Here is a 19,751-nt window from a genome sequence, read left to right as displayed (position 1 = left end):
ATTTCTTAGACCAGTTCTGGTTTTAGGGGAGGGTTTATTTCTGAAACTTCATAATGTTCTAAGTAAACCGTACTGTGTTTTGAAAGATGTTCTTAGAATTAAGATTTTATCAGAGACATCTGGCAAAGGTGTGACCTCCATTAGTTTGCCATCTTAGTTGAATAAAAAGACTGCAGCTTTCTATTTTTCCATGGGGATTTGACATGGAGTGTAACTACTGCATGCTTATTTGGAACATTTTCCCCTGAAAAAGCATTTTCAGTTTTGCATAGATGGTAAAAATATTTTTGTAAGCAGTGGATAGCTTCATGAGGTGGTCATCAAAATAGTTTCCTACTCTTTATCTTCTGAGTCCAAAGAAAATTTTTTGGCTCTTTCCTACTGCTTTCAGCTTAATAAATTATTGCTCTTCACATAAGGTTCATCCTGTTTATACAGTTTAATAATATTTGAGCAAAATGTTCAGAGTTATCTTTTTGCCTTTTTATATTATAATGAAATGTATCACTGTTTGTTTTGTGGCATGGTGTTACCTGTAAAGACTGCAAAATTAATTTCTGCCTATGTGTGACCGATAAGAACATTTGAAATTTTTTAATGAAATCATTATAGATTAAAATGCATGGGGGTTTTATTTCTGTAAGTATCAATAATAACAAGTTTTGTCTTCTGACTTTGAAGTTGGCTGTCATGTGGGCTGTGAGCTTTCTTGGCTTTGTGAAAAACCTGTAATTGCAGATAGGCTCTTTCATAGCTGTTTGCTCAGGTTTGAAGTTAGATAACATTAGCAAGGCAAGCATAACAGCATGGAAGACTGGTTAAAGTAACTTCCCTTAAATGAGTTTTGCTTCATTGCCATATCTACTCTGCAGAATTGTGACAGCCTATTTAGTGCCTCAGGAGAAGTAGCATCTACATAAGGTGAATTTTCTACTTAAATGCTTTATTGCCATACCCTCACCATTTTATTCTCACAGGGGATTGGGGGAAATCCATTTTCCAGGCCTCCTTTATGCTTCATAAAAGAGCAGGAGCCTACAATTCACTTTCTAGTGACTCTTTTACATCAAGCCTGGTTATATAAGGTTATTTGTTCTGTAAAGTAGTAGAGTGATTTATCATGCATAAAACAGATTAGATGATTTCATAATCTCATCTATGTGAAATCTGTGGAGAAAAAAAAAGCCACAAAATATTTTTTGTCTCCTTTTGCACATAACCTTTTAATAGTTAGAAGTTCTTCTAAGCCCATGCAAGATATAAGATGTGTGGACTCTCCTATTTTATATTCTTTCTAGGCTGTCATGTATGTCGATGAATTTCCTGTCTGGCTGAAGAATAGTAGTAGTAAACAGCAGTGTTTGGTTCCATTCGCTTAGATGTGGTCTAAAGACCTCACTTACTTTTGAAATGCCTTTCAAACACATTTGTAGTTGTTTAAGAAGCTATGCTTAGGAGTAGTTAGTTTAGATTTAATTAAATTTATCATACAAAAGTTCATAGAATCACACTTTCAGTGTTTCCGCCTTTCACTAAGACACTGTCAGGGTCTTAGCAAAAGTGTTGCTGTAGCTTAGTCTACTACATTAGTTGGGCCTGTCCTCTCTGCTACTTGCGCAGTCCTGCCTTCCTCTCCTGTGCTGGCAGTAGTGCTTCTGCACTTGTGTGCACTCCTTTTTGTAGAGGTGATCTTAAGCTAGTGCAGTACCTTGAACCAGCTTGCTGTCCTGGCACAAGAAGAGGGATGGGACCTGGAAAGTTCAGACTTAGTTTCACAATAGATTTACAGCCTTAGAATACAGGTGCCTCCACCTGGTTTTCCCAGTATTTATTTGTAGAATTTTACTGTGAAGTTACTAATTTCTTGGGCACAAAAGTACCTATTCCCCTTTCTCCCATGCCTCTAAAGAAACTAGCTGGAGTGTTCTTACACTTTGAGAAGAATTATGAAAATAAGATGACAATGCATGATTTATCTTTTCTTAGGCAATTCAACTAATGAGCAGTTGGTAGGAGAATACTTGGTATGCAACACTGATGTGCTAATATACAATGTGTTCATAGTTTGGAAAATCTTGCTGGTCATTCTGCAGGAAGTTCTGTATGCTGAATCTGTCGACTAATTTCAGGGCTGAAAAGTGTTAATCTGGCTAACATTGATTCAGCGTTGCATTTGAAGGTGGACTTAAGCTCAAAAAAAGTGCTAAGGTCTGTTTTTTTCTAATTCTGGATGTGTAAGGTACGTTGTAGGGTATTTTAATGATGAGAAATAAATTATTTGCTGTGGAACTGCATTTCACTAGTATTTCTTTTGATTGCCATCTTTTTCTCTTTAGAGGATTTTTCTGTAGTTAATATTGCATTTCTTGATTAAAAATAAATTTTTATGTATTTTTTAATAGCTCACAGGAGTACTAGATGATTGCTTATGTGACATAGAAAGCATCGATGACTTCAATACTTTCAAGATCTTCCCCAAAATACAGAAACTGCAAGAACGTGATTACTTCAGATATTACAAGGTACAATTAGAATGGTATTTTCCTGAATAATTTAAATAAAATCCAGAAAATATAGGGAGGATTACATATCAAATCAGCTTGTCTATATTAAATTGTCTTTTAGAAGCACACAGCTCTTTAATTTGGTTGTAGCAAGTTTTCAGTCCCTGATAGTTATGTTGGTAATAAGTCATGTTTGCTGTGTTAATCCTGGAGTCAGTGACAGTAAATCATGACTGCTTTCATTCAACTGATAAGTGGTAATTTTAAAGGCAGTATCTTTGTACTGCTGCATCTAGAAAAGGATTGCATATTAGCAACTTTCTGACAGTGTGCAGTACTTGTCTTCTGAGAAATGTGTGTAATTTTAAATGGAAATATTGCAATGATTTCCTTTTCTTATAAGTTGCTGTCTTAGTTCTGATCTTAATGGTTCTCTAGATAGCAAACACTATTCCTACACTATTCCAAGTAGTATGTAATATCAGGTTTTTATTACTTTAAACATTTTTTCTCTGTATTAGAATCTGATGAGCAAAATAAGACTTTGAAGACTGATACTTCTGTTTTCAGATATGCTTAACTTGAAAATGAGGTTGCATTTGGACTGAGCTAATCAAATGGTTGCCTGCCACTGGAAAAAGGAGGTTACACTCCTTTAGGGCAGACAGTCCTGCCCCTTCCCTACTTTTAGCTCTTGGGCTTGTCTGACTGTGCATGAGGCCAATGCATCTCTTTAACCTGGTAGATTTTTATTTTGGATGTTTGGGTTTGGCTGTGGGTTTGGTTTTTGGTGTTTTTTTTTTTTTTATTTCCAGGATGTAACAAGTTATCTAGCTGATCTGGAATCAGACAAGTATTAAAGTCATGCAAGATGGGGTTGTGAATGTGAGGAAGGAGAAAAAAAGTGCTAGAATCTTCCCTTTCTAGTCTGAGCAAGCAGTAATGTGTAACTTCACCCTGAATCTCCTCCTGCTACATGATACAGTTCTAACTTCACTTTTCAGGAGAAACAAGATATGTGCAACTTCAGTGATAATACATCACATAGTAGTGGTAATTAGATGCTCCAGAGGCAACAGAAAGATACAAAACAAAGTATTTGAAGAAGAGGACCAACAGGTATACAAGGTTTTATACAACAGTAATTTCATCCTGCAGATTTAGAGCTAATCTTCATTTTAAGAGCAGTTCTGCAGATCATACTTTAATGGTGTGTTGCAATCCTACCTCATCTTTCATACTGATCTTCCTAATAGATGGGCAATTACAAGGGCCAGTGTGCAGTCCACCTATCGCCACACATTATTTAGTACTTCCAGTTTTGACAGGGAAGAATTTGTGTTGAACAAGCAAACTGAATAAGTAAGTCAAAACATTTTTCACCCTTTCCCCTTTGAATAAACAACGGAGTTTTTTTGATGTCCCTGCACGGAATCATGGAAGTGCTGTTAAGCACATAGATGCATGTGGAAATCATGAGGGTAGGCAATGATCATCTAGGTCAACTACAGTGTAGCTAAATACTGAGTAAGCATAGGGGGAGTATACTTGTTCTGGGAGTGAAAACACTCCTACTCTGAAGTAATTTAATTTGTAATAGGAATTTGGATCATGAATTTTTGTAACTACAGTCACAGTATTCCCATTGTGTTACTAGTTCAACAGCCATAAAATAACTCAAATTTTAATGTATAATACTGAATGGACTAGCTAGTTTTTATTTAAAGGCCGAAGAAAATTTTCTTTTTAAAGTCTTCCTGAAATTGTGCTAGGTGGTTTCTAGATAGTTAGTGGAACACTTCTCAATGAAATAAATAAAGGAACAAAAAACTTTGTATCTGTATAGTTATATACATCAAAACACACAAAGTATGGAAGCCTCATTATAAGAAATCTAACTTTTCATCTGTGACAAGTATTGAATAATACTCTAAATGATAATAACGAAATCTAATACTTCAGACCCTGAAGAAAGTAGAAGGATGTTCTATGTAGTCAGTGCATGATTGGTATTGATTAAAGTACAAGTGCTATACAGCCTCAGTTTGTCTCAGAAGTGTGTGCGCGCGCTGGGTTTTAGTGCTCTTGAATCATTCTGGGACTAGTATATCTTGATTTGCATGTGTTCTTTCTGAATTAATCTGCAGTTTAGACAGCAGTATTCTTCTGTTTCCAGTATTCCTCTGTGTAAGAACAGCAACTGCCTAGTTACTTGTATCTTCCTAAGTGTGTTACCATTTTTTGTTGTTAGATTTTACTTCAAAGAAGTTTGTAGTCTAACTATGTTAGCTGGTCCTTTTTTTGGTAGAAATTGGTAGGAGTGGCATGGTTTATATAATAGGTCTTATTGTGAAGGTGAGGTGATTTTTTTTAAATAAAGCACAAAACACTTTTCTGTGCTTTATTTAAAAAAAGATGATGAGTGAACAAAAAAGAACAAAAAAATCTAAAATTTTACATATTTTTTTTTTCTAGGGATGGTGTTTGTGGATTGAATAGAGGCAATGGCCGGGGGGGGAAGCAACCTAAAATCTCTGCTTTTAATGTATCTGTGCTAGCATGGCTTGAACTGTAACTAGAAGATAGTTGTCATCACTCCTAAGAAGTTGTACCATCTGATTAATGACTTGTTAGGTTTTTTTGACTGAGGAATCTCTTTAACATTTTAAAGCTGAATTTGTAATTTCCAGTCATGCTGAATAAGTACATCAAAATGGAAACCTGGAAAACAGTCTTTCCTTCAGATGTTATATAGCAGTTAACTTTGTATGCGTGTTTTGAAAACACAGAAAGAACTTACTTGCTGAAAGGTTTGGTAGAGGAATTTAGTATAATAAAGGGCAATTGAGCAAGTCAAACATTAAGTTTTGCTCTTTGGGGACCTTTTGTGGTATTGACAGAACATTTGAAGAGGGAATTCTTTTTGTTTTGCTTTAATTTGGGTACGTAGTGCCACAGAACAGTTTATCCTTCAAGCATTAAAGGTTGTTTCTTTATTTCTGGTACATAGTTTTGATTTTTCTTAGATGCCAAAATTAAGAGAATAGACTGGAGGGAGAGTAAAATCTGGCTATAATTCATCTCAGATTCTTCATATTGTGCCTGCTTTGTATCAGGGGCATATCGATCTAGTTTTCCTTATGCTTAGTATGTTATATATAATGCTGGGGAAAAAAATTGAATTTGATTCATTTTTTTTATTGCTGAGGCTCTGGTTTGACAATTCAGTGAATGTAGCCATTGGGCTTCTATTACTATATTCCCTCAAAAAAACAGGCCACTTAAAGCAAATCACTGATCCAGTATAAATGTACTCTGCCAGTTAAATGTGGTCAAAGCATAAAGGTGGTTTTTTTTAATGGAATAATTGTTCAAGATGGCTCAGTGATTTCAGTTTTTCTCCAAATTAAAAGATTGAGTAGCATGTTTCTTTTATCATAGCAGGAACCCTTCAGGTACCACATGGCAGTGGACTCCCAAGTTCATCAGAGCATGGGATTTAGAGTTCAGTTGCTGATTCTTTGCCTAAGGGGCTGCTCTGGCACTACTATACTAGATGTTTAAGCTTTGTTTCCTGTCTATGTTTCTCCTTATGTAAAGTGAAAGTGTAGGATATAAATTACATGAATTAGAAAAATGTTTCTACATATAAGGGAAAACATGTTTTTTTGAAGACTAAATTGATTAAAAGTTTAGTCTCAATCTTTTAACCTATTAGGTATAGCAAGAATACTGTTCTTTATAGTGTGTGACTATTAATTTACTGTAGAGCTTGTATGTATTTTTTTCTGAAAGCTAGCATAAGGATTAGTTTTCTGACTTAAGATTTATAGACTTAAATAATTTTTATAAGGACATTTATAATTCTTAAATTTTTGTGTTGAAACTGCTCTAGGGCCTGATGCCATCATTGGAATATTAGGCTTAATTTTACAGTGTGTTTTATAGAACTCTTGCTGTGTCTGACTACAGAATCAAATTGAATATCTGCAACAGTTTCAAATAAGAAGTGATACATCACATCATTCAAGATGTAGTTTGTTGGATATAAGTAGTGACTTCAGTTGAATATCTTCATGAATAGTATTTATCAACTGAAGGAAACTAGTACAAGCTGTGCTAAAGGAAAACAAAGTGAAAGAGTAGAAGTAATTTTTATTTTGTGTGGGGTTTTTTTTTACTTTGAAAGTTTTAAAACTGACTTTTTATCTGGAAAATAGAGGTTTCTACTGAGGATAAATGCTTTGTATTTTATTTGTAATGTTAGATTTCAAAGATGGTGTACTTCTGCAGTGTTTCTGGTTGATGATGCAGGAAAACCTTTAGTCGGTAGTCTTCAGTTTAGGAGTGATAAGGTTAAAGTGTTTTTTATCAGTAATGTTAATATGTATGAGGCTAATGTAAAGGAAAGCTGGGATTTTTTTTTTTCTTCACTGACTTTCACATTGACAATCCAAGTGAAGTGTAGTAAAGCGGTTGAATCTCTTGCCATGTAGTATATACTAATATATGTGGTACTCCCTGCCTTTTTTGTGCCATTTGATGACAAACAGGAGCACTAATCATCACAGGATTTGTTGGCAATGTTTCTGAAGTGGCTTTTCTTCGTTATTTATATTTGTGCTATATCAGCTTTCTAATTTGAGGCCATTATGATACTCATTCTTCCTTGACTAGCTATGATGTGTAGTAATTATTGCCTGTTTTTATTGCTTGAAGTCTGAAATCATCCAAGCACTTATTTGAATTAGTAAACTTGTGCACTACTCTGTCCCCAATCAAATGTAATTTCTTGATCAGTATGGTACAAGTGCAACTGATTGTAAGTACAACCATTTTAGAGCTGCATATGTCTGATTTGCCTTCTTTTTAGTAGTTTATTTACTGCTTTGAAGTTAAATTAGTGGTGAGAGATTTAATTTGTGCTTTAATATAATATGTGTTTGTGTCCACTGGAGACCATTATCACTAATAATTCCACTGCAGCAAGCTTCAGCTTATATACTCAGAGGGAGAGTAGTTAAAATAAACCAACCAACCAACCAAACCCCACAAAACCCCCCCCAACTTAAAGTACTAAATTTAACCCTTTTTCCTTGTATCCTCTCCTTTAATTGGAAAGGATTTCCTGATACTGAGAGCTCTTTTTTTTTAAAGTTGCCTTATGTAAGTATTGATTGTAAACTTTTGGTTTTGTATGTTTAGGTCAACCTGAAGAGACCATGCCCATTTTGGGCTGATGATGGCCATTGTTCTATCAAAGATTGTCATGTAGAGCCTTGTCCTGAGGTATGGATCAAATAATATAAAATAGAAAAAGGTTATTTGGTTAAAAAGGTTGCTAATTTGCAGTGATGAATACTATACTAACAATATTTACTAATGAGAACTTAAATTTAAATAAAAGAGTGACAATAAAATTATTTTCCATTTCAAAAGCAGAAATACAAGCAACGGATTTTAAGGTCTTAGTCATTTTACCAATAAAACAAATAACTTTAAGAATAAGTCTCTTCTAAGCTCTAACACTGTTTTGGATATAACATGTTGAGAAAGGAAAGGAGCAAGTTAATTATTTAAAAACAAGTTTGTTCTGACCTCTGTAGGAATGATATTTAATTTGTAGATTTTAATCAAGCATAATAATTTCTATGAACAGTGTGAAAACTGTGATTTATTTTTTGTTTTCAGAGCAAAATACCTGTTGGAATTAAGGCTGGGAGCGCTAATAAAGTAAGGAGTCATTTATTTACTAAGTTCTTTCTGATTTTTTTTTAAGATCTTAACATTACAGCAGTTGTGTGACTTTTTATTACAGACCTTGGCATAGTGATGAAATTGTTAACGTATGAAATTGTAACAGTTCCTGTATATGGCTTCACATTTTTACTTTTATGTATAATAGTGTTTCTGACATAGCTGGTACTGTCATGTCATTCTGAGTCTGTCATAGCTTGAGAGCTGGTGCAGACTGAATCAATGAATGACCAGGGACAGCAGTACATGGCCACAGAATGCCTGATGCAAAATTCTTTGTTCATTTCTGAGTACAGGCCACCTTCTATAAAGCCATAGGTTAAGATGCACAGATGCAGTAGCAGTGCAGTCTTCTGTAAGAATCATATATAACCACAGCCTCTAATATTAAAAGAACCTGAACGATTACATGTAGTTTCCCCACATCTAATCTTGAGCGGGTCATTAGTCTCAAGATGATTTGGTCATTAGCCTAAAGACAATTTAGGCTAAAGTGGTCAGTGCAAGCTTAAGTAGTCAGTCTGTGCTGTTGTCTTTTGCTTGCTTCTCTCCAAGCCATCTTTCCTAGATCACCAAGTGATCTTAGCAAAGCCAAAAAAATAAAGAGGGCATATATGCCTAGAAAAGAGGTCAGAACAGAAACACAAACACCACACCACCCCCCCCCCCCCCAAAATCCCAAACACTGTGCCCAAGAATAAGGATTTTAGCAGTTGATGGGATAATGGTGCCCAAATGAGAGATCTTCCTGTTGAGTGCCTTGGCTGTGTTTTACACCCATACTTACTCTTGCTTAACTATCGTATCTCCATCCTCCCCAGTACTTTCCACCTCACTGGCAGCCATAGTCGCTGTTTGCCTCACCTGAGCATAGTTCACCATATCATAAGTGACCATTGGCATTAGGTTTAGACTTTATGCCAAGAAAGATTACCAAAGATAGCTGAGAGGAATACTTCATCGTGAATTGACGACTTCTGTGTCCTGCTGTTGTGAACAGTGCAGGGAAGTCTGTCCAAGCTTTAGCTCAAAGGAAGTCTCGTCTCCTGTGTATACATATATTGTTAAGCTCACTCTGAAGTAAAGTGCGCCTCTTCATTTAAAGGTTCCTGATGATCAGAGAAGAAACATCTTTTTCACTGACATGACTTAAATGTCAGTCATTCACCATTTTAGCACAAGAAGCAGTAATTGTTCTGGGAAAACTTTGGCACTATCTCTGGGCAGAAGATCTTGAGTTTTAGCTCGATAATCTGTTGCCCGTTCTCTTTTTCATTGACTCTGTTCTCTTCCAAGCTTGACTGTAGAGAAACTGACTCCCGGAATACCGTAATACCTCCTAAAGAGGCATTTTAAGACTTTAAAGACCGTTTTAGAAAGGATTCTTCTAGTAGGCATTTGAGCTTCCTGATTGATTAATCTTGAGAGCCGTAAGTAAGATGTTAATTAGTAGCCAAAGAGTATGCTGTTCTTAAGATACTTCACATGAACATATTGAATTGGACTTCGTAAGTGAAAAATCAGTCACCTTTTGCTTTCACCACAATAAAGAAACTGGGATAGCTTATTTGGGAAGCTATAATTTGCTGGTATATTTGCTACAGTTGTTTCCTTTGAATTGCCTTGTAGGTTGTTGCAACCAGCTACAATACTGAAAGTTGGGCAATTCTGCACCTTTAATCTGTAGTAGAACAAAGACACTAACATCTGCTGCTTCTCTGTCAGAAAACAAAATATTTCTGCAGGAAAATTGTCATCAGGACTGGCATAAATCTTACCTACACCATTTTCTTACTATTTATGATTCAGTTAATTGGCTCTAAGAAAGATCTTTAAAAATTGACAACCTCATTTAATATCCCTTTTAAGGACACATCAAACTCATCTTAGTATGAATGTTTTGTTTCAAGGACTATGCAAGTACTGTGCTATTAGCCTGTGCTTGGTCCATTTGGGAACGTCCTGCATCTTGTGGATTATCCTTGAAGTATTGGTTTTAAAAAAACACCCTCTCTTTTTCATCCTGATAGTATCTGCCTTGGAAAGGTGAAAATAACCAAAGGCATCTTTTTAACAATGAGAGCTATAATCTCTTGAGTAGATATACTCAGGGTAGAATCCTGTGGAGAAGTTATCTGTGGTGTAAGAGCTTGGCTTCTGTGCAGTTTCCTATTGCCCTTCTTTCCTAATGTAGATGAGCTTGTAAACAACTAGCTTTATTTAGGCTTTTGTGGGGGATTTTTGTTTGTTTGTTTGCTGAACCATAGAGATAACCGTTCTTCTTTTGAAAGTTCATCTAGCCACAAAGACCAGGGTTACACTTGCACAGCTTCCCCACAGAAGTGCAGTTAGCAACAGAGGATCTCTTTTTCATTCTTGGCACCAACATAAGCTTTTTGAAATGGTGCTGGAGAGGCACAAAGTAGTTTCCCTTTCTATAGTCCTGTTTCATTTGAGTGGTGAACACATTTTGTGGGGGATAGACATTAAAGAACTGTCATGACAGCTGCTGTATTAATCTTTGAAGCAAGGAACAGGATGCAGTAACTCGAGGTTACAACATTTAACTTAATATTTTACTTCCTGCCCACCTCTTTTCTGTTTTCTTCCAGAAACTGCTCTTAGGAGATCCTGCTTTGGCAGGAACAGATACTTTGTCCTGATTTAGTCAGTGGTCACAGAGCACTGATCCGACAGCTGTTGTGTTAAACACTGGAGAATAGTGAAGCCTGGAAACATGTTTTGAGACTTGAATGTTCATTCTGTTTGAAACCTTAAATTTAGGCTTATATTCTTGGCAGTAATTTTTTTCACTTCAGGGTAGGGATTGGTTTGCAACTCTAGACACGCAGAATGTTTACTTCAGCATCTCAGTATGTTATTTAATCAGCAGTATCTGTTTCATTCTAGGTCAGATCCATTCCTTGTTCAGATTTTTCCATTGAACATTCATATGATGCTAAAGAATGAGCCCCCACACCTGGCAAATCCAGGAAAATTGAGTGAGAAGTTCCTTCTAGAGTAAATATTTGTTATGGGCAAGGCCCCTAACAAGGTTTAAATTATTTGGGTTTTTTAATCTCCTTCACTTCTTTGGTTTTCAGTAAGTTCTCCTATTTTTCCTTGTGTTGGTTCTGGAAAATGCATTTTTAAAGCAAGTAGTCTTGCTTACTCATCTGAACAGTTTTAATTAAATCCTTTCTTTTTTGAGAAGTATTGTGATATGTATTGTGGTGGTACTTTGCCTCTGGTATGTTGACCACAAGTCTGTCCTCAGAAATGAACTACTTTCTTTCTTTTAAAATTTATCAAATTATTATTGTTGTTTGCTATTTCTGAAGGGTTGACCAAAGCCTTTAGCTTATGTTTTTATTTTGAGTTGATGTTGGATAGTAATCCTTCATGTCAGTATGTATGTGCCCTGAAGTGAAGGGAAACCAGCAGTTTAGCTTTATATAAGCTATCAGTTACTTAATATTAAATCATTTTCTGTATTTCTTAAGGACTGTGATAAAGTAGAAATCTGTGTAAACCTAAGGCTCAGTCTGCAAAAGAAAACACATGCACACAAAAAAACCCCCAACCCAAAAACCCCAAAAAAGAGGAAATTTGGTTTGTTTATCTTTTAAGAGAGCACTGATACTATCTATTATGTTGCAAAACTGTTAGAAGGATTTTTTGAGCTTTAAGGTGACAGACTTAACAAATTCCCTGCTGACAGAACCGTAGTGGAATTTAATCTTTAATTCTTCAAATGTTTTCTTTAGAAGTATTCTAATAGTAAGTCTGTTTTAGTGGATTACTTTTTAAAAAATACTGTAGAATCAGAGTTCAGCTTAAATACTTCAATTCTGTCTTTAAAATAATCAAAATTTGAGTTCAGCTTGAAAAGCCTCTCTTCCAGACCTGTGCACGTCTAAAGCATGCCAATGAATAGGATTAAATGAAACATGAGGGGAAAATGGCCAAAACTGATACATTTTCCTACTGAAATGACCAATGAAACATGGGGTATGATTATGCCTGCAAAATAAAAGGTATGTTTATAGGTATGACTCTTCTTGTCCTCCAGAGTCCTTTTACAAGAATGTAACTGAAACACTTCAGAACTCCATTTAATTTAAACAACAACAAAAAAAGGCAAAACAAACAAATTTTTGACATATTTAGCTGAATTTTATGTGGTAGTTAAATCCACAGAGCAAAATTGGCCAGATGAAATTAAGTGAAGAAAAATAGAGATAAGAAATGTTCCAGAATTACTTACTGCTTCTAGGATCTGAGGATTTTCCCTGATACTAGCCAATTCACTGCTAAACCTAGAAATACCTTTCACAGCACCTGTTCTCAGAGAATTTTAGGTAATTCATTTGTATATTAAATATGAACTTTCTTACAGTATTCAAAAGCAGCAAATAATTCCAAAGAATTGGAAGACTGTGAGCAAGCTAACAAACTGGGAGCAGTTAACAGTACCTTAAGGTATGCTGTGATTTACAACAGTAGTACAAAAATAGTAACAAAGGAGCATTTCATTTTGTCTGTCTTGTTTTGGCAATGTGCTGTTGGTTGTTCTTCATTCTTTCTGTAGCCCATTAGAAAGTAAATGTGAAATGATGCAAGAACATCTGAATGTAAAGGTGTTAAGTGATAAGTAGACTTTTTTTTTTTAAGAAAGTACACTTTGATATTATTTGAAAGAGGTGTCTTACAGCATCAGGAGTCGGAGGAAACTTGCAAATAAACCCACCTTTTTTCTGCTTTTTGCCAGTATCAGTCTTTGTTCTTGATGACTGTGCTGGATTAAGGGATTCTGTCCTGCTCTGTCCCTCTGTTACACTGATGTGCCTGTTTGTGATCATTCAGTGAACCAGATCAGGGAGCTTGTGAGTTACTTTTGTTGTTGGCAAAGTTATTTTTAGCTTGGATCAATTCCCTGATCTTGCTTATTGCATGGCACAGTCAAGGTTGGGTGGGAGGAATTCTACAGGATGGTGTTGCCCCGGAGTAGGAAGTGTGTGGAACAGCACTTAGAAAAACTTGCTTTCTACTACATTCTCCACCTTTAAAAAGTAGAAATAGAAAATCAGTTCTTCACTGTGGATGGAGAGGTGTGGTGTCTTTGGCCACAGATTTTAGCAGTTCTACCTGATAGGGATGTTGAAACTCTCTCCTGTCATCTGACAAAACGGGACTGTCATGAAAAAGTGTCTGCTTCTGCCTGGTGTGTGGTGTTTTAAACCAAACTGGGTAGAGCCCTTATCCGAGGTTTTTTAGGGAAAATAATAAGCTGTTAACGCTCTTCCAGTCCTGTAGGGCAAAAGAATATGAGATTGAGTACACATATGGAGAGCTAAAGAGAATGCCTTTTGTGAGAGTAGGATAGACGATTAAAGTTGGGAGAGGGCAGGTAATGGATCCTGCAAGTGCAGGAAGAGTTTGTGCTTTGTACGCAAACCTCCATGTTCTCTACCTAGCAGTGCATCATCCTCATGGTTTTGGGTTCTTTTCCTTTATCGACTGTATTTCTTGTGATTATCAAATCTTGCCTGCTAGTAATTACTGGAGCAGTTCCTCGCCTAATGCCAAGTATAAAGTCTCCTATTGTGATTTGGCAGAAGGTTAGAAATGTATCTTGTTATAGAATTGCCTCTGTTTGTAGAATTGAGCTAGTACTAATTTGATCAAATGAAATAGGTTGTTTTCATTATTTCAAGGTGCTTCACTGCACCCTGGAGCAGAGTTCCCAGTCTTAACTTTGCTTACATTTTGCTGTCAGTAGTGTGGCATCAGTAGTTCTGTGCTGCACATGTGCGTAGAAGAAAGCATTCAGCTTTTGGCACTGTTTGTGTTTCATAGTGTGGGAACTTCAAAGTACTTGTCTGTCTGGTACAGTACACCTTTGAAAATGCTAGGGTGAGTGGAATACCATTATTATTTAAAAGGCTTAAGACAAATCATATTCATAGAGTAATTTAGCTTGAAGGGGCGTTTAGACATCCAGTCTCCCACTAAAAAGCAAGGCTAACTATTGCCAATCTCATTGAAAGTACAGGTTACGAAAATGTTAAAAATGTATGTTATGAAAGTATTTTACCAAGCTCTTATTGAAGGAAGAGAAGTCACTGGCACTGCACAGTTTGTTCAGATAATGATGGTGAAGTCTTTCTTGCTGTCTAATGTTAAGATGACTTTTTAAAGTATTGCATTTGATGCCTGCTTGAATCTCTGTGCAGCTAACAAGCGGTAACTCCATATATTCTCGAGTTTCAGATACAGTAATTCAGAATTCAGTTCCAAGTTAACTACTATATGTGGATTGTGTTTCTTTTGGTAGCTCTTATTGATGTTGTTTATTTAAAAGTTTAAAACCAAATGTATTTTTTTCCCCTCAGTAACCAAAGTAAGGAGGCTTTCATTGACTGGGCAAGATACGATGATTCACAGGATCATTTTTGTGAACTTGATGGTAAAATGTTTAAGCTTTTTCAGAGTGTTTGTTTTATTTGCTGTCTCTTAAAAAACACAAAAGATTATAGTTTCTCTGTAAATAACCATTTTAAAGAAGTTTTAATTTTGTGCTAAATGGAGATGTGACAGTTCATACCATCTTAGATGCAAAGAATGCAGTTTTTTACAAGGAGCATTTGGTAGTCTACACAGTGCACATTCACTGTTACCTCCTGTTAGTATAGTGAACAGGAGACTTTTATGGAAATAAAAAAGAAGGTAAATGGGAGGGGGCTAGCATATATTTTTTTAAAAAAGCTTCTCCTCACAACAGAGTTACATCTAGCACAAATATAAGACAAATTACTTGCAGCTGATTCCATTTCTTACTACTATATTATTTTTGTTGCTATTCTACTGTCTATGCTTGGACTGAGTCTGTTCCTCTTGCAGCCTTGCTATGTTTCCGAATGATCTCTGCACTAAATTCACCCTTATTTGTAAGGACTTTCTTATTGTTAAAACATTAGGATACTAGATTGTGTCTTCCCTTTGCTCCACATATGTGAGTCTTTTTATTTGCTTGTAACATTCAAAGCTCAAAGGAATGTTTTTCAGATAAACATGAGAATTGCCAAGTTCAGGAATGACTGCTAAAGGCCTTTTTAATAAATACCTTAGAAAACTTTCTATGCTAGGAAGACTTAGGGCATAATGCAAGATGTTTTAATCTACCTTTAGGCTAATGTTTGGTGTCACCTGAGAAAGTAGCAGCTGTAGTGGACTTCCCAACTGCGGTTCTCTTTCAGCACTTCTGCTGTATCTTATCTGTGAAAATTTTCTATATAAGCTCTTTCTGTAATAAATAGTTGGTGAGCATTACTGTAGATCTGAACTGTTATATGCAATAAGCTGCTGTTGTCTCTACTGTTTTCAAGCTGCCTACTTATATTTTTAAGAGGACTTAGTTGGGAAAGGGATAGTTTAGGAGCATTTCTTCTAGAAGTAACACTAACTTAAGTAGTTCCTGATTCTACCTCCATCTCTCCTTACATCATGCCCTGCTGAAGGAGGGTGTACTGCCTCCAGCTGTGTTTTTTCCAGTGCTTTTTCTGCACTGGCTCTGGCACGCATCTTTCTGCATGGTAAGCTGATTCAGCTTACTTGAATAGCGGAAAAGTAAGTTGACATCTCCCTCTCATCTCCCAGATTGTTGTGAGCAACTGGCTTATCAGGTGAGTTTGTGAGCTGGTACAGGGAGAGGTAAGAGAGAATAACTACTGAGAGTGACTGGGAGGAGGTAGAAACTCTTGTTCTCTTCCTCTCCTCTCTTCCCGGTGGTGAGAGAGCTCTTAATTCACTCAACTGTAGCACAAAACTGCATCATCAGTTTTACTTCTTATTAGCTTTTTGTTGGGCTTAATGATAAACTAGATAAGGGAATTGATCTAGCTGAAAAAAACTTTATAACCCAGGTCAGCTTTCCAGCTTGCTGTTGCACTGCCCCACAGACTCAGTTCTATGTGGATAACAAGAAGAAGAAGTGGAGACCTGAAGTGACCACGAAGTGTAGGAACTGCTTAGGTTAGCCATGCTGTCAAAGAAATAAAGCAAGCTGTAATTTGACTTTGTCTCACCTGGCACTCACTGTGTTGTTGTGTGTCTTGTGTCTGTCTCTTTTCTTGTTTTTGCTACTACTGCTGAAGCGATGCTTAACTGCTCATGCAGAATCATCTCTTCTTTTTAGAGCAGTTTTCACTTTCTGTTTCTGTGGCTTTTTTTGACATCTGAGGAAGTACTCGGTGGCACTGCTTGGCCTCTTCCTACGAATAAGTCTCTGGACTACTGGCTTGTATTGTATGTGGGTTTTTTTAAACATGAGTTGCTCTTGACCTAGAATTTCAAAGAGGAGGGAATTCTTCCTCATTTTTACTGGTTGTAGCTCAAAACTTAAGTTTCTATTCATACAGAGGTTTTTAAGCAGAGAGAGTACTGTTTCATAAATTTCTTTGGATATGTTGCCTGAATTTGTAGTAAACTTTAGAGATGAGGGTATAACTTGTTGAAATGCTGCTTAAATAACATGTTTCTTGCCATAACCAACAGAGCGTTCTGCAATATGCTGAAAGTTTGTTCAATTAAACAGTAAGATCCAGACTTTCTGCCAGTATATAAGGGTATCTGGCAAAACCAGGATTTAGCTACTAAATATGCAATATGTACCAAGTACAAGATACACTTCTTTGACCTTGTCTTTATTAAGAAGCCCCTGTAGCAGTATACCCATTTCAAAAAAGCAACCCCCCCAACCAAATCCTGTCAGACAAATAAACCCTGAATTTGAAGCCCATTTAAAACAAAACACTGTTTATATCTTAGCATAGGGTGAGAGAACATATTGCATGACAGGTGTTTATGGTGGAGTTGAAGAAGCCACATAGAAGGTGTTCAGACACTTTAGAAATTATGGCCACACGAGAGACTTTAGAATAAGTATACTTTCAAGCTTTCTGTTTACTGGTTTTTTGCTGTTTTTACTTGCTATTGCTGTATTTTTATGTACAAGGCATTTATTATCAAACTGGAAGACAGAATAGTATTATGAGACCTCTTATTTATATTTAATTCTGTGTGACTTTTAAAATTAAATATTTTTTAACAGATCAGTTAGAATATGTAACAAAGATTTCCTATTTAGATGAGAGATCTCCAGATGCACAGTATGTGGATTTGCTGCTGAATCCAGAACGTTACACTGGATACAAGGGGCCGTCTGCTTGGAGAGTGTGGAACAGCATCTATGAAGAAAACTGCTTCAAGTAATTGGGAGGGGAGGAAGCCTATTTCTTATACTTGTGCATTAATTTAGCTTAAAACTGATTTTTGTGTTTTCTAACTTATTTTCTAGGCCTCGATCTGTCTATCGTCCTTTAAATCCACTGGCGCCTAGTAGGGGTGGGTCTTGCCTGTTTTTTTTTTTTTCTAACGCAGTTCTTTTAACATAGTGACTATTGCAGTACAAGTGATACAAATAATAATCTTCAGTCTGTAGCTGTGCTTTCTGCTTTTTTAATTTCCTCTGTAGGAGTAGCTGTCCATTTTCAGTATTTAGACTAAGGTTTGTGATACTTGATTACATACATGCTTAATCTCATGCATATGAATAGGGTTATTAATGTCAGGGGAGCTAATGTGAAAACTAAAGGAAGTCTCAAACTGTTTAGTAAGTGTCACAGTTGTTTTCCAATGTGGATGAGAAGGAGTTAAGGTTCAACAAAAATTTCAGCACTCTTGTATTCTTCCCTTGTTGTTTTTTTTCCTAGAGCATTTAATTTAATCACTTTAGCTCATAGTCATCATAGTGTAATGTGTAGCTGTACACTTTCCATCCATAATGTTTACTGTATTACAAATGTACAAATAATTGCATTATTTGAAGAAAGAGTGGATAATTAGGAAGACTCAGTTATCTGTAAGAATGTAAAAAAAAAAAAAAAAAGTATGCCAATGACTTGGGTTTTAAGTTTCCAAATTTAAATTGAAAACTATAACCTGGTGTTCCAAATGAATCAGCTTTCCCCTGTCAGTGTGTCTCATTTCCCTTAAAAATTAACTATTAGCCAATAGATTGAGTTAGAAAACATCACCACACATTAGAAAATCAAGGTAGCTTTTAGTAATTATAAATATTGAGGTAATATATTGCTGGTATACACAAAAAGAATTGTAAGAGCAGTTTAACTCAGGGATCAGAATTACAGAAGGGAACACTGGTCAGATTGTTGAATAATGTGAACTGAAGAAGACTACTTCCTAACCATCTTTCTGAAGCTAAAACATAGCTTTCAAGAATATATAAATCAGCTGCTACTAAAATTTCAAATTCATAGTGACTTTCATTATTATAATGTGTTTAGTCTCAGGTGGTCTTGAGGAGGATGAAGAGGATGGAAAGTAGCCTTTTTTTGTAGATTAAATAAGGTTTCTTGCACTTTTTCAGTGTTTGTAGTAAAGCCTGTGTTTCATTACTACTTTGCTGTGGAAATTATCTTTTTAATGCTTATGGATTTTTTATTTTTTTTTTTTTTTTTTTCCCTTAAGGAGGAGATGATGGTAAGTCATCTTATTTTGCTTGACTTGCAGAAGTGAAGTAAGCATTAAAGAGTTTTGGACATCTGATTTATTCACTTTATTGCTATTGCATTAGAGGTCAGGAAAGTTATGGTTTTATGCAGATGATTGATCAGAAAATGTTTTTGTTGGGATAATTCTTTCATTTGGAGTAGGGGGAAGGCGTGGATAAGAACAAAATACAGTTCTGTTGTTGGTTCTTATCCTTGTAACAGAATACGTGTTGTGATAATGTTATTGGCGACATAACTGGAGATACATAAATTAAAGGATTCTTGGGTCTCCTCCAGAGCCCCATTGATACTGATGTCAGATCCCTTAAAAGAAGAGGGACAGTTTTCTGTGTACTTTTCTTTAATGTCCTTGATTTTGGGAAGGTAGGGAGAGAGTGGAGAGAAAAAGCATTTGGTCGGTCTACGGTGAGACAGACTTTAAGATTTTTTTTCAGTCAACTGAAAGCTCTCAGGCAAAAGATCTAAGCCTACAGGAAACCTTCAGACAGTTAGCAGTCAAGGTAGAGGCTATCAGATATAATTACAGTCTTTTGTCACGTCTTTCACCACTAGTGCATATAATCAGGCTTGCGCTTCCATACACTTCTGAATGCCCTGACCAGTAGCTTAGTCATGCTCATTCTTGTATTTCTCCTATTCTGACCCTAACAGATTTAAACTAACCTCAGTGTTCAGCCACTTCAGTGCTTATTCTCACTTTAATAGCTAAATTATTTAGCTTTATGTCCAGGTGGCAGCTAATGTTAGTATGCATAGTAATATAAAGATACTGTAATGTTGAAAATGAATACTCTTCATTTACCTATACACTTTGTATTTACAGGAGAATCTTTCTACACATGGCTAGAAGGTAAAGGCTCTTGGATGGGTTAATATAATGTTAAATTCACTAGAA

General features: G+C 35.9%; 1 protein-coding gene across 6 annotated transcripts in view; it reads left to right on the top strand.

Annotated features, from left to right (window-relative positions):
- ERO1B (endoplasmic reticulum oxidoreductase 1 beta) overlaps positions 1-19,751 on the top strand; it is a 32,533-nt gene that overhangs the window by 2,735 nt on the left and 10,047 nt on the right. For 3 of the 6 annotated variants that reach the window (XR_012041591.1, XM_072856412.1, XM_072856414.1), the window contains exons 2-10: positions 2,403-2,522; positions 7,710-7,793; positions 8,196-8,237; positions 12,661-12,743; positions 14,657-14,730; positions 17,410-17,530; positions 17,620-17,666; positions 18,813-18,824; positions 19,680-19,706. Coding sequence is in view for 5 of the 6 variants with exons in the window: in XM_072856412.1 (XP_072712513.1) it covers positions 2,403-2,522; positions 7,710-7,793; positions 8,196-8,237; positions 12,661-12,743; positions 14,657-14,730; positions 17,410-17,530; positions 17,620-17,666; positions 18,813-18,824; positions 19,680-19,706 (610 nt within the window). In the remaining variant the exon portion in view is untranslated. Of the gene's footprint in view, positions 1-2,402; positions 2,523-3,508; positions 3,624-7,709; positions 7,794-8,195; positions 8,238-12,660; positions 12,744-14,656; positions 14,731-17,409; positions 17,531-17,619; positions 17,667-18,812; positions 18,825-19,679; positions 19,707-19,751 lie in introns of all 6 variants that reach the window. The other 3 variants (XM_072856413.1, XM_072856416.1, XM_072856415.1) reach the window with 2 other exon arrangements.

Source organism: Ciconia boyciana, chromosome 3, assembly GCF_034638445.1.
Source record: "Ciconia boyciana chromosome 3, ASM3463844v1, whole genome shotgun sequence".
Lineage (NCBI taxonomy): Eukaryota > Metazoa > Chordata > Aves > Ciconiiformes > Ciconiidae > Ciconia > Ciconia boyciana.
This window is presented reverse-complemented; position numbering and strand designations above follow the sequence as displayed.